At 48.7% G+C, this 14,639-nt stretch overlaps 1 protein-coding gene across 1 annotated transcript; it reads right to left on the reverse strand.

Annotated features, from left to right (window-relative positions):
* Positions 1 to 10,251: 10,251 nt before the first annotated feature.
* MAFB (MAF bZIP transcription factor B) lies at positions 10,252 to 14,147 on the reverse strand. Its single transcript, XM_068149831.1, has one exon. It carries the CDS (start codon positions 13,447 to 13,449, stop codon positions 12,514 to 12,516), a length of 936 nt encoding a protein of 311 aa, XP_068005932.1. The 5' UTR covers positions 13,450 to 14,147; the 3' UTR covers positions 10,252 to 12,513.
* Positions 14,148 to 14,639: the final 492 nt, after the last annotated feature.

Here is a 14,639-nt window from a genome sequence, read left to right on the forward strand (position 1 = left end):
GCTAGAAGAGAATCATAGAAAAGTTGGAAGGGACCCTCAAAAGTCAGCTTGTCCAACCCCCTCAAAAAATCTTTGCATTCAAAGAATTTGGATTGTTTTTAGTTGGAGTAGGGTTTTTTTTCCCCACTTAATGAAAAAGAACTTTTCCTCACCATAACCAAGAAAGGAGGCTGCAGCACTTGGCAAACAAACTTCTATTAAGTGCCTTTGCTGGAAGTGTTTATACTTTGCTCTCGACAACTATCTTGACTCTCCTGAGCATTGCACTGTGCTCTGGCTTGCACAATTCTGACATGGGAGCAAAGTCCTTACTGGGGAGGTAGCAGTGGCTTTCCTTGGGTTTGGTTTTGGAGGGTTTTTTTCCTCCTTTTTAATATCTGTCACTTGTGGTAATCAGAGGCAATAATGTCTTTGGAAAAACGTTTTCCAGCTCTCCAAGGATTTTCTCTCTCCTCTGGTTGATTTTAGCAGCAGGAGGAGAGCATCTTTGCAGGGAGTGAAGAGGACAGGGGAACCCCATAAGAGTAGGGAAATCACCACTATCTTCCATGCAGGCTGGCAGATGTTTAAGAAGGGGTTCTCTGCCTTCCTCCAAAACTCCCCTTCTGCAGTATGCTGCCTGGAAACCTTCTGCTTCTTCCCCTTTCACATTTAATTACTGCAAATTGCTGAAAACCTTATCTAAGCCCATATCAGACAGACAAATCACTGCTTGATTAGGGCAGATAAATGGACCTGAGCAATTCCAAAGTCTGATCTCTGCCTGCTTTGAGGTTTTTGGAGGCTGTTTTCCCTTACTGTTGGGGTTCGACCCAATATTTCCCAAGCTGAGCAGTAGGAATTTGGGCTAATTCAGAAAGGCCCTTGCTCTCTGGTTTTGTATATGACTAGAAGATAAGAAAGGAGGTAGACAGAGATTAGCATAAGAGACTGGTTAAATGAATATGAATGGGTGCTCTCACGGCTAGGCAAATGGATGGCAGCTAAACAGATGGTGGCTGTTCACTAGCCCCTGTGAAATGATGCTAGTGGCAGGGTTATTCTTGCAGATGGGTGTCTCCACTGCAGTTTGACTTCCCTTCTGGAAGCCTCCATAGAAAGGCAGCGAAATGCAATCCATATGGGGAAGGATTTAATCTTTGCCCCCAGCCTCTGTCTTTGCAGGCTGGATGACGCAGGGCGTGTGGAGAGAGCCGGAGGGCAGCAACCAGTCAGCTTGGTGCCATGATAATTGTGTGGTTAAATAAGAGGGTGTCACACAGCACTGGTGCCTGTGCTGGCACGGCTCCCTGACACCCAGGTTGCATCCATACAGGTGTGGCTTCATGACACTTCAGCTCCCAGAGCAGAACCTGCAGCTCCATGCCCTTTTCCTACATGGAACAGGAGAAGTGCAGGTGCAGCCTGGTGCAAAGATCCACCTCACTGAGATGGGAACACCTATGACAGGAAGAACAAAATGAGAGATGCATCTGAAATCCTCCCTCACGCAAGGGATTCACATGAGAAGATGAAAGCGATTGGGGGGTGAGCCTCAGACTTTGATTCTGATTCTCTTTCATGAGTGGATTTATCAAGGGCCATGAGACACAAGCTATGGGTGTTATTTGCAGGTTGTCTCCCAAGGATGGAGCTGGAGGTGTTCAAGACCATCTCAGGTTGAAGAACTGGCTGCATTGTGAATCTGTTGGGAATAATTCTCCGCGCCTCTGGAGTCCCCAACAATCAGAGCCAGGGCAAAGCAGAAAGACTAAATCACACAGATAATTTCTAGCAAGAATAGTCTCCCTCAGGTCAAGAATGCAGGCAAACCTGACCCCAGGGCTATCTGCCCTCAGGCCTTGTTTTTATGACTCTTTTTTTGCCCTCTGACAAATGCCTGGCTGCAGATTCAGCTACTACCTATTTTCCATTGCAGAGAGCAACCAGCTCCAGAGGCACCAAAGAGTTAACCTACACTGGAGCCAAGGCAGGGAGCCCGCACACCCCAGTCAGGCTTTTCTCCCCTGCTTGTGAGAATCCCTTCACAGATAGCTTTGCACACTCGAAGCTATCACAGCTAACAAGTTGTTTGTCTTTCAGTGCATCGGAGGGAGTCTGTGTAAACCTCCATGCAACTGACTTTAATTACCTGCCAAACCTGCACTAGGGCATAAGCCCACATGTTGTATGTGACATTACCAGTAGAGCAAGTACTGGAATGCAGGGGCTAGAATAATTTGACAGCTAACATAAAGCACTGTGATTTATATTTTGGTTATATTGAGATTTTTTTTTCCCCCCCTCTTTGAGCACTCATCTAAATATTTACTTGGATCCTAAGACCTTGCTTAACTCTCACAGTGCCACATTTTATCTTCTTCCTTTTTTCCTTCTTCTTGTGTTGTTTTTTTTTTCCCCTGGTATTTTTGTTTTTCAGCAGCTACTCCAGAAATGCCTTTCATTTTAAAACATAGAAGATCTAAACCAAAAATAACTTCACCTTTAAACTGTTTCATCTGTAAACAATGTGATGCAGCAATCTTGATGTATTTACTGTAGTGCTCAATTGGAAACAGATTATGGAGAAGGGCTTCTTTTAAAAGAGACAAGATTTATTTAGCAGAAGCATTGGGTTTAGATCCCAGGGCAGAGGCCAGCTGATACCTCTGCTATGTTTTACATTTCATCCAAGCTATTTCATTAATTATTGAGCTACACATACAAAAATAAAACCTGGTTATTTCACATTTAAACTTACCTGCTGTTAAATGTCACCAGGAAAGAGACCTTCTCTCTTGTGTCACCTCCTGGGTTAAGTCTGCACACAGTAGGGCAGAAATCACAACATGAGAGAGAACTGGTAATACTGCAAATCAGAAAGCCATAGAGAGTTTTTTGTTGTTATTGTTATTATCATGATTCCTGTCTGTCTGACTTACAGATGAGTCATTTATTACGCAGCCCCAGAGGCTCATGTGTATTTGTTTAGCACCCTGCTCTTTTGGGTGCCTGATTTGAGATAAGTGAGGACCTGGAAATACCCTTCCAAAATCATTTTCTACTAACATCCTTTCTACCCCTTTCATGCATCTGTGGAGGGGGTTACCTTGTCACTTCACAAACCCAGTGCCAGGCGTAATGAATCTGTGCTCTTCCAATCCTTGAGATCAGCACAAGCTCTCACAGATCAGTGTAGTGTTGCCACTGCAATACCCAGGATAAAATGTTCGAGCCATGGGTCAAGGATGACATAAAAATACGGATGGCCTGTGTCAAAATGAGTTTAGCAGTTCTCTCTTTCTGCTGTCCTGAATGCACTCTGTGTTTATCAGCCTCAGGAAGCACACAGGGTGGCTTGGTGTTACAGCTGATAGTAGCAACAGCACTAGCATGATACATGGAGCTGGACAGCTTTGGATGCTAAGTAAGATGGGGGTTGGACAGAGGATAAATATAAAAGCTTTCCTTTAGGATTGCATAAGCAGAGATTTCAGACTCAACCCCCTTCTGCCTATAATAGTTGCCTGCCTTAAATAGGGGGAAAATACAGATCCAGAGAGCTATTAAGGCTGGTGTTAGCTCAGAGACCTGTTTATAATTAAATGTTCCCTTTCTCATGTTTGTAGAGGCTTTAGGTAATAAGTGCACCATAGCACAAGAGCAAGGAAGAAGCAGTTAGTAGAAGTCCAAGGTGCAGGTTTATTGCCCTCTGTAATTTCTTTTGTGAATGGATCCCCTGAGCCAGCAGGAAAGTTTCTGCTCCATTCAACAGTAAATAAGACAGGACCCACAAAAACACAGGGCTACAGGGACTTGTGCTGCCTACCCTCTCTCCCTATTCCCTGGAGATCAGTGTTCTTGTCCTGTGCTCCCAGCTGTGGTGATGTGAACAGAGGCAGCACAGCCCAGAGGGACTTGTCCTGCCATCAGTCTGTGGCTCACCATGGCCAAGCCACCTCACAATGCCTCGGTGTCCCCACCTGTAAGAGGTCAGTGGCCACCTTTAATAAACCACCTGAAGTTCTACTGAAGAAGCAGCATTATTGATTTTCAAGAATGCAGATTTCACAGGGGCTTGGCACTGATCCCTTGCCACACTTATTTCAGAAAACAAAACCACTAAATAAAAATGCACAGAACACAAGGTCCTTGTCATGGAGTGTTTAATGTCCTTTATAAAGCCAGCAGCACCTTTCCAGAAACAAATGAAGTCTCATTAGTGTGAAGCCCAGGCTAGAGCAGAATCAGACTTCTAGAATTTAGCAGTGAGAGGCTGTAGACTTCAGTAATCCAATATGGGCACAAACAACACAGGAATATTTCCAAAGTTTTTGCATTACTGCAATACTGAGTGCAAACATCAGAGTTCAGAAACCACAGACAGTGACCCATATTATATGGTCATCATAGAAGTTATGAATAAATAAACCCATCTCTGGCATTGTGTGGACACATCCCAGTAACTCCTAGTACAGCAGTGGGAGCAGGAGACTGCAGAGAGGTTGCAGCTAACAACGTGGTGTAGTAAAGCTACCCACTGACATTGTCAGCGGAGGAGTTTTCTCTGGCATAAGCCTTTGCCCACTGCCACCAAAAACAAGGAAGAAGGGAGGAGAAATAAGTTTGAGATGGTTCTTTAAAGAAAAGTACTAAACTTGGTAAAAGGACACAGCTTTCTTACCTTGCTCTCTGCCCCTCATGCCTCAGGATATCATAAATTTTTGATACCAATAAAACAGAATTTTTGATGAGCTGCTATTTTGCATTAAAGCAACTTTACATGCAAAGATTGCATAATAGGAAGTAAAATTGAATTTTGCCTCAGAACAAGTTCTTATTATTAATTTAAGTGGGTTTTTTATATGTTTTAGCAGCAGCTTATCATTCTATATATTTAATTTCTTTCAAGTGAGAACACTTAGCATTGGTTTCCTTATCTAAACAAATCTTTTAAGAGAACACATGTATAAAGTGGAAATGCAGTGTTTTGAATCTGTGCCTTAAGACAAACAGTGAAACTTTAAAAGGGGAAATAAAGCATGGCAGAGGACAACTATCTGTAAAAGCTAAGAGCAGCCTCCGTGGGACAGGAAAACATGTTGTTTGCTTCACGTGGAATGGTTTTTTCCCCCTCTTTGCTGGAGTACTTATTCTAACCAGATTGTGACAAACTTGTAAATACAACGAGCCCCCATTGGAACAATCCTGTTTAAGGCAAAAGATTTGCAGGACTGTAGGTCTCAAGTACACCACAATCCATTGCATGCAGGACCAGCTCACAAGTCTAAATTGCTTCTTCCCTGTCCTGGATGCAATAGCAAGAAAACACTTTGCAGCACCTCATGCTGTGTTCAGAATTCACTACCAAAAGTCACTATTTAAAACCCAAGAAAAGGCACTTGAAGGTTTTTTTCCCCTTTTCTTTTTTCTTTTCTTCTCTTTTCTTTTTTCTTTTCTCTTCTTTTTTTCCTTTCCTTTCCTTTCCTTTCCTTTCCTTTCCTTTCCTTTCCTTTCCTTTCCTTTCCTTTCCTTTTCCTTTCCTTTCCTTTTCCTTTCCTTTCCTTTCCTTTCCTTTCCTTTCCTTTCCTTTCCTTTCCTTTCCTTTCCTTTCCTTTCCTTTCCTTTCCTTTCCTTTCCTTTCCTTTCCTTTCCTTTCCTTTCCTTTCCTTTCCTTTCCTTTCCTTTCCTTTCCTTTCCTTTCCTTCCCTTTCCTTTCCTTCCCTTTCCCTTTCCTTCCCTTCCCTTTCCTTTCCTTCCCTTTCCTTCCCTTTCCTTCCCTTTCCTTTCCTTTCCTTTCCTTCCCTTTCCTTCCCTTTCCTTTTCTTCTCTTTCCTTTTCTTCTCTTTCCTTTTCTTCTCTTTTCTTCCCCCCTCCCCCCCTTCTCTTCTTGTTCTCATTCTTCTTCTCCTTCTTGCATAAAACAAAAGTCCTGTGTGGGATTCTATCTGACTGCTGCATGCTACGTTACTGAACATGCTATGGGATTATGCAATAGGCTATTTGGAGAGAACAAGTGTGTGTTTGTATGTGTGCACATAACTTCAGATTTACCATAACCTTACAAAGTGAAACGTCATGATATTTAAAAATTAAACCATAAGTGAAAGTTATCCACACAAGGAGCAAAATAGCATCCCCTCCGATGGTGGGGAATTACTTGCTCAATCTTGTAAAGAGGAGATCGGAACTTAAAGAGGAAAAGCACGCCCCGGGAGCGGAGCAGCGGCAGGGAGGATTCTGGCCGGCGGAGGGGTGCGGAGTCGGGCTGCGCGGTCGCGGGAACCTGGCAGGGCCGCTCCACAACCCCGCGGAACTCAGAGCTCTCCCAGCCCCGGGGCTGCGCGGCAGCGGAGGAGCCAGAAGGGGCTCTGCTGAGCGCCGGGGCTGTGTTATCTGTCCTCCCAGAAACCCGACACCCGCCGCCCCGAGAGCTTTCCTGACCTTGAGCTGTCAATCACCGGCACCAAGCAGCCTGCCAGAGCCAGGCGGGCACTGAGCCTGCCCGAGAGGGATTTAAAAAAAAAAAAAAAAATTAATTAAAAACAAACAAACAAACAAAAAACCCAGAAACTTAAACCCTAACGCAGCGGGGAACGGTTATCTCCCAAGTCTGGTCTCATCCTCATATCGCGTCTCACCTGCCCACCCCAAAACGGAGCAACTCATCTGCCGGCGGCAGCATCTCCGGGAAGTCTTAGAGCAAGGTTTCTATCTTTAGCCCGGGGCGGGGGGGGTGGAATCTTTTTAGTCTCAGATTTCTCTGTTTTGGAATTAAAGACAATCAGTTTTAATACACTCTTCTGGAGGAAAGGCAATATTGAGAAGAGTCTATTAAACGGTTGGCAGAGATAGTCGGTGAGGTTTGGGTCAGCAAATGGGAGAAGGGGGCGGGGGGGGGGGGGGGGATGTTGTCAATTGTGTTTCCTGCCTGAGCATCTCGTTTAATTCTGGGAGCAGCCGCAGCCGCTCGTCACCTCTGCCCCGGCCGGGAAGGGGCGGGGGGGTGGGGGGGTGGATGTGCAGCTCTTGCTATAGCTGTTAGCAATAGCTCTTGCAAAACTGCGAGATCAAACGAAATAATGTGATTTTCACTGAAGGGAATCGTCCTCCTGCACTACACGAGATCATGTAGGAAACTGTCATCGGGCAGCCAAATTTAGCGGTTGAAACCTTGGGCTCTTCCCTCACCATCCCCAGGGTGTGCAGGGCAGCCAGCCTGTACCCGCCGTGCTGCTCCCGGGGTGCTTCAACGGGCCCATTGCTGGTTGCAAAGGCACCGAGCTTCTGCTCCCAGCACACCTCAGAGCCCTCGACCCCCTGCTTGCATCCGGGGGTGTACGGTCCAAGTCCCGATTTGGGTCCGGTTCTGGCTCGTTGGTACCTCGATCCTATCCTCCATGAGGCTGCAAGGAGAGGATCAGAGTCAGGGTCCGCTCCCTGGTTACACTGCGATATTTTCGGAGGCAGCTTGCAGCAGCTTCGCTCTGCAGAGCCTCAAGGGCACATTCCCGGAACGGAAGGTGGGCAGTGCTCGGCCCCTCCGAGCCGTTGTGTTCTCGGGCATCGAGGGAGCCCCGGTGCGCGGCAGCAGCTGCAGCCTCCGGGCCTCCTCCGAGCCCCGGGGTGCGCACGGACTGCTCGAGGGTGTTGCAACTCCAGGGCACAGGGTCCTCGGACCCCTGCCGGGATGTGCCTGGGGACAAGTGGCACAAAGGACGAACAGAGGACGTGCACGCAAAGCGGCATATCCGGAGAAGGCATAAAGCAGGTTTTGGGGATGCCTTATCCCCCGGGGTTGCCACTCAGCTTCTCCACAGCGCTCTGGGTGGGAAGTAGGGAGCCCCGAGAGGGCGGCCTAAGCTGACCCCCATGACCCTCAGCTCCTGGGGGAGCACCCAGTTGACAGGCCTGTTCCAGCGAGGGGAAGGGGTGTGTGGGGGGGGGGTGGTCCCGTTTTCCTTTTCTCTTCAAGAAACTGCTCTCCATCGTGCCCTCGACTCCTGTGTCAACAGATATTTATGAATCAGTGATGAACGGCGAAAGATCAAAGTGGATATGCGGGCACAGCAAGATGCGAGTGATACCGGGGGGGGGGGGGGGGGGGTGTCACCTTTTGCTGGCAGAGCTCCTTCGAACTAGGGGCACAAGGCAACGTGGGGGATAGGCAAGCCCTTCTCGCTCCGACACCCGCAGGGCTGCCTGGCCCGGGTGCCGGTGCTGCCATGCAGAGCTTTGCCCAGTCACAGGATTTGCCGAGTACAAGTGTGGATGGTTTTGCCCATTCCCCCCGACATGTGGGAACCCCCTCCCAGCCAGCCCAGCCCGACCCCCAACCGGGAGGGCAGCCCACAGGCCGTGCTCAGCCAGGTTCGTCCCTCCCAGAGCCGGCTGGTCCCGGTGCCACTGGCCCTGACTCTGCCCGTGCTGGTGCGGGGTTGCGTTTTTGTTTTCTGTGAACTGGGATAAATGAAATCCCAGAATTGGAAGCGGGCGCTGGGAAGCACCGGGGACTGCAGCAGTCCTGGCCGGGCAGCGGCTCTGCTCCACTGCTGACACAGTTCTGCGGTGGGAATCGGGAGGGCTTTTCTAAGGCCTGTTTTTCCTATTTTTGTGTGTGTGTGTGTGTTGTTGTTGTTGTTCAATTAGCCCCAGTGATTTATTCAATGCATGCATGAAGGGACATTAATATGCGGTGGCAGTTCCCACAAACAATATTCCTCTCAGGCTTTCTGCAGCCATAGCATTTACTGGCAAGGGGGGAGGCTATAGAGGGAAAGCCAGGCGCTCTCATCCTTTTCCTCTGCAAACTCCTGTCCCCCCTTCGCAGGGCAGCAGGCTACGAACTTGTTCTTCGGCCTGACTCATGTAGCCGGGGGGCTGGGACGTGTCCCGGCCCTTTCCAAGCTCCCCCAGCCCAGGGGCTTGGCCCAGCTGGCTCTGACATGACAGGGATACGGCTGGGATTTCAGAGAGGTTTTGTTTTTAAGTTACTGTATTTGCTTTTTTCTTTTTTTGCCCACACTCTGTTTTAAGTGGGGGTTTTTGCTGTGTGTGTTTGTTTGTTTTTCTTGTAAATCCAAACTCTCTTTATGCCATCCCTGCTAAGACAGCTCGTTGCTATTGGGAAGAGGAGCTGGGCAGAGGGGGGCTATTCTTTTCAGTTGTGTGGTGCCTTGGGTTTTGTTTTTAAGAGGGATTTAAAGTTCAGCAAGAGATTTCCACACTTGGAGAACACGCTGCGATCCGACTCCGGGGCTCCTGCTTCCGCAGCCGGGAGAGGAGCGGGGGCGATTTCTGACCTCCTCCGGCTGCGGTTTAGGGAGTTTCGCGGTTCTCTGCCTTGGAAGCAGCTGATGAACTGGGGGAAGACTGCGAGGTGCTGAGCCCTCTTCTAAACTGCCCGTTGATCAGAAAATACAATAAATAATAATAAAAAAAAACAAACCACACCAACCCACACTAGAAAATAATAATTAAAAAAATCACCACAAAACAAACAGACAACAACAACAAAAAGCCGGAATAAACAAAATGTGCAGATGGAGAGGAAAGTGAATGGGCAGTCTGGATTCCACAGAGCCAGGGGAAAAGACAGGCTTGTCCAAGTCCTCTCATTTCTAATGTTAAGAAAGGAAAAAAATAAATGGGAAAAAAAAATCCAAAGTCCAAAAAAGTGCCTGCTCTTCGCGTTTCCCCCCCTCTTGCAGCCCCGGGTGGCTCAGGCCAGAGGCTCCCGCTCCCTGCGGGCTGCAGAGGGGACCCCCTGCCAGTAGCCGGGCCCTGCGTGGGGCTCCGGCCGCTCCACTTCTCCAGGAAGGGGGTTGGGGGGAGGGGGGAGAGATGCTCACCCCCTGCCAAGGGGAGAGATTTGGGCAAAGCGGGGGAGGGGGTACTGAAGAGGGGTCCCACCCTGTGTGCAGCAGCGGCGCCGGGTGGGCAAAGTAGCTTCTCGACCCCCCGAGCAAAGCCTGGCGCTGTGAGGGCGCGGAAGGTCCCAAAGTTTGCCTTTCTTTGGGGGTTTTGGGGTGGGTTGTTTGGGGTTTTTTTTGCGGCAACACGAGACGTCAGAGAAGCAGGTCCCTCCAAGAAATGCCATTTCAATGATTTTAATAAGCAAAATAGGAAACAATTTTAATAACCAAAAACAGAAACCAGTCTGAATAAAACTACAATAGACCAGGGTTGGGGTTTTTGTTTATATTTTTTCATATCATAAGCAGGATTTGAAATTGATCCCTTCAGAACTTTACATGAAATAAAAACAATTAATTCTTTTTTTCTTTTTTTTTTCCCGCTGCTGCAATGTTTTGATTTCAACACAGTTGAATCAGTAAAAACCAAAGATCGTTTTCTGAGGCGTGACTAATATCCACAATATTTAAAACTGCAAGCACCATGCTGTTCATTACAATCTTGTTATTACTGTTAATTTATAAACTAATACAAACTTAAAATGCATCCGGCCAGCAGTGCCAGCTATCCTAAAAGGAAACTAAAAAATAAGTTTTCATTTTGGTATTTTTATTTTTATTTTATTTTTTTTCGTCAGTGCAACGTAAAAACTCCTTTTACTGACCTGCAGGAGGAAAAAGAAAATGAAAAGAAAAGAAAACAAAAAAATAGAAAGAAAAACAACAACAACAAAAAAAAAAGTAATAAAAACACCCATAAGACTCCAAACTACTGCTACTATACACAACTGCAAATAAATTCTGGCTAAAACTTTCACTCGCTGCGTAGGGAAGCAGAGAAGCAGGTTACAAATCATTGCAAAAAGAATACACTGAAAAGTTGCAGTATGTCTTCTTTAAAAAACAAAACAAATCAAAACAGGGCGTGGGGGGGGGGGGGGGGGGGGGTAGTTTTAAATGCTTTTCCAGCCCAACTCATCCACTGCTCCCAATGAGGAAATCAAACTTCAGTGGCCACTCGGAGCCCTCGCTGCTGTTTCAGCAGGACTCGGAACCAGCTGGGGGTTTTGGGGTTGGTGTTTCTTGTAATCTACCCCAAAAAATCGAGGGGCGGTTGTTTCTGGAAAGGAACTGGTATCTCGTCCTTCGCTTCCTGAGTGTGTAATCAGAAGGGAAACTTTATGGCCAAGCCTCACCCCTCCAGGCTGGGAAGTGTCCTGAAGGGAAGAGCCTCTCTTCCACTTTAAAGCATGGAGTAGGCTCTAGTGACCAGTGAGAGTTATCCCTCTTAACTTCAGCTTTGCCAACGCCATTCAGGCGAGTTTGCTTCTGCCCCAACAAACAACAACCAAAATGAAAACTAAAAAAAAAAACAAAAACCAAAAACACCCAAACTAAACCAAAACCAAAAACAAAACAAAAACCACCAAACAAGAATACAACTTAAAAGTGCACCAGATATACAAAGTTGTTTTCTTTTTTTTTTTTTCTTCTAATGCAAAATGCCCATAACTTCTTTTAGGTTTTTTTTCTCCTTAAGTATCTCTTTAATACCAAACAAACCATACAACCAGCCTGCTGAAATGTTATTTTGTCTTTGTGTGAGTGGGGGGGGTTGGGGTGTGGGGGGGTGTTGGGTTGGGTGTTGTTTTTTTTTCCCCTCTCCCTGTGCGGTTTGAAGTAGCAGATATTTACAAGCTAACAACCATCAAAGAAAAAATAAAAGAGAGTGGAAACCAAAGAACAAAACTGCACAAGCAGTAAAAAAGTTTGATAACTCGTGAGGCTTTCCTTACCCATGAAACAAAACAACAACAGAAATCTATGGTCGATGATCAACATGCTATAGTTAAACAAGAAAATGGTACAAAATAGAAATTATTACCATACATGTCCAGCATGCAGGATTAATATTTTTAATGCAGATTTTCGTATTTTTCTATATAATCAAGCAGGCAATAAAACTGATGAGTTTTTGTTTGTGTTTGTCTTTTTTTTTTCCTCCTTCCTTCTTTCTTTCTTTTTTTTTTTTTCATCCTTTCTTTCCTTTCTGAGATTGAATGTCCCATCTGAGTCCTGTAACTCATTTCCCAAAGCAGGCAATATATGAAGGCTTTGCATATATTGTCCTCTTGATTTATTCTTTTATGTTCCAAGCAGGTAAATTGTGCATGAGATGGTGCTGTGTCTGTCCTCTCTATCTCTCCGAGTAGGCAGGATGATACAGATGGCTTGTTCATTGTCTTTTATTATTATTCTTTTAAAGTCCATCTCGTTCTGCAAGCAAGCAGGCTATAAAACGCTTTACTTGTCCTTCTCTGCCTCTGTCTCTGTCCCTCTCTCTAACTCGCAAACAAAAGCCAAAAAGCTGCACTTTACCTCTCCCATCCCCACCCCCAGCCTACTTTTTCCCACAGCTACTCTAGAAGACGATGCTGAAAAAAACCCCAAACTTTAAAAAATCAAGTCTCTATTTTTCTCTCCTTCTTTCTCTCTAGTCAAGCAGACAGATGGATGGAGAAGTCGGAGGAGGATAGGGTAGGGGGAGAAAGGTGACGGGGGTCAGGTTTTGGGGGTGGGGGGATTTTTTTGTTTGTTTTTAATTATTTTTGTTAAGCACTCACATGAAGAACTCGGGGGAAGATGGGTTGTCACTGGTGGAGCCGGCCTCTCTGAAGCCATTGCTGGCAAGTTTCTCACACTTGAGCTTGTAGGCATCTCTCTCTCTGGCAAGCCGGGTCACTTCTTGCTTGAGCTGTTCCACCTGCTGAATGAGCTGGGTCTTTTCATTCTCCAGGTGATGTTTCTGCTGGACACGTTTATACCTGCAGGACTGGGCATAGCCCCTGTTCTTCAAGGTCCTCCTCTTCTGCTTGAGACGGATCACCTCATCTTTGGTGAAGCCTCGGAGGTGCCTGTTGAGCTCCCTCACAGACATGGAGACCAGCTGGTCATCTGAGAACCGGTCCTCCACGCTGCTGGAGGGGGGATGCTGCTGGTGCGAGTTCTGGAGCTGCTGGGAGGAGCTGGAGGAGGTGGAGGGAGTGGGTGAGGCCTGGTGGTGGTGATGATGGTGGTGGTGAGGGTGCCCGCTGCCGGCCAGGTCTTCATGAGTGACCGTGGGGTACTGGTGATGGTGCTGGTGATGGTGATGATGGTGGTGGTGGTGGGCCCGGAAGCCTTCGAAGCCTTGCAGCTGCTGGGATACCTGGTGGGACCCAATGAGGGCTTCAACCGCGTCCTCTGGGGTGAGGTTCAGCGCCTCGGGGTTCATCTGCTGGTAGCTGTTTGCCATCCAGTACAGGTCCTCCAAGTGGGTCTTCTGCTCGGTGGGGCTGAAGCTGGGCGAGGAGGGCACAGAGCTGCAGGGGGTGCTGATGGGGGTGGAGGAGACAGAGCCAGCAGGCTGCAGACGGGTGCAGTGCCTGCCCGAACGGTCGTTCCTGCCCAGGGGCTCCTTCTTCACGTCGAACTTCATCAGGTCGAAGTCGTTGACGTACTCCATGGCCAGGGGGCTAGTGGGCAGCTCGGCTCCGATGCTGAGCTCTCCGGCCATCGCTGTCTTGAGGGCACCTCTCCCGGTGGAGGGGGCTGGAGACCTCACTCCAGCGCGCAGCCTGGCAGAGGGTTGGCCGTTCTCCCTTATTCCAAATCAACTTTGGCTTTGCTTCCTCGGCTCCCCCCTCCACCGCCGCCTCCTTCTGCCGGCTTCTGAGGCTTCGTCAGTCCAGAGCAACCAAAGCCAAGGACGATCCGGCACCGGGGGGCCACCTGGAAGTCTCCTTGCCTTTTTTTATATCGGCGTTCGCAGCGCACCGCCGGCTGCAGCAGTTCCTGGCACTTATCGACACCCGAGCGCAAGGAGAAAGGAGCAGGAAGGGCAAAAGCAAAACAACACAAAGATGCTGCCTTCGGCTTTGTGCAGGAAGAAGAACGGTGCAAAAGGTCTAAGAAGCCCGTGGCCCCTCTCCCCGTCTGGGTTTTTGTAAGTCCGGAGCCTTCTCCCCGCTGTAGCAGAGCACCCGGAGTCTGCCGCAACTTTCCAGCCCGAGCACCGGCGATCGGGCGGTGATGGCCGGGCTTTTGCACAGGAGTTTTCTCTGGCTCCGGCAGCGGCGGGGGAAGGGGAGGGAAGAGGGGGAGGAAGGACAAAAAAAAAAAAATAACAAAAAGGAGGAGTAGGGGGACAAGCAGGACCCAGGTCTCCGCTGTAGCTGCCACCGCCAGCGCTCGTTGTGCAGCTGTGATTCGTAGCGCAGCCCCCCTTGGATTCTTATACGGCCGTGCCCGCCGAGAGCGCGGCGGGGGCCGGGGCCGGCGGCGGCCGCGCCAATGGCAGCGCAGCGGCGGGGCCGGGCCGGGCCGGGCAGGGCGGGAGGGAGGGAGGGAGGACGGGCGGCGGGGGCGGCGGGGCCGGACGGCGGCGGCGGCGGCGGCGGGGGCGGGCCGCGCCGTGACAGCTCCGCAGCGCCAGCTGAGCGGCCGCCGCTGCCGGCTCCGTTCGAACCTCCGGGAGCTCCCCGCCCGCTGGCGTCCCCCACCCCCCGCAACATCGCCTTGTCTCTTACTTGTTTCCAGACGCCCCCCTCTCTTTTCGGCAGCTGCAATCCACAAAGGAGGAGAGCTTGGGGACATCCTGCCCGTCCCTTTGTTCTAAATATAACAAAGTCCCGTTTTGCCCGCTGCCGTCCCGTAGCCAATTTCAAGGCAGTCATCTTCCCCCCATCACCCCTTCCCACTTTATGT

Source organism: Melanerpes formicivorus, unplaced genomic scaffold, assembly GCF_026170545.1.
Source record: "Melanerpes formicivorus ecotype bairdi unplaced genomic scaffold, bMelFor1.0.p_v2 SCAF_19, whole genome shotgun sequence".
Taxonomy (NCBI): Eukaryota; Metazoa; Chordata; class Aves; order Piciformes; family Picidae; genus Melanerpes; species Melanerpes formicivorus.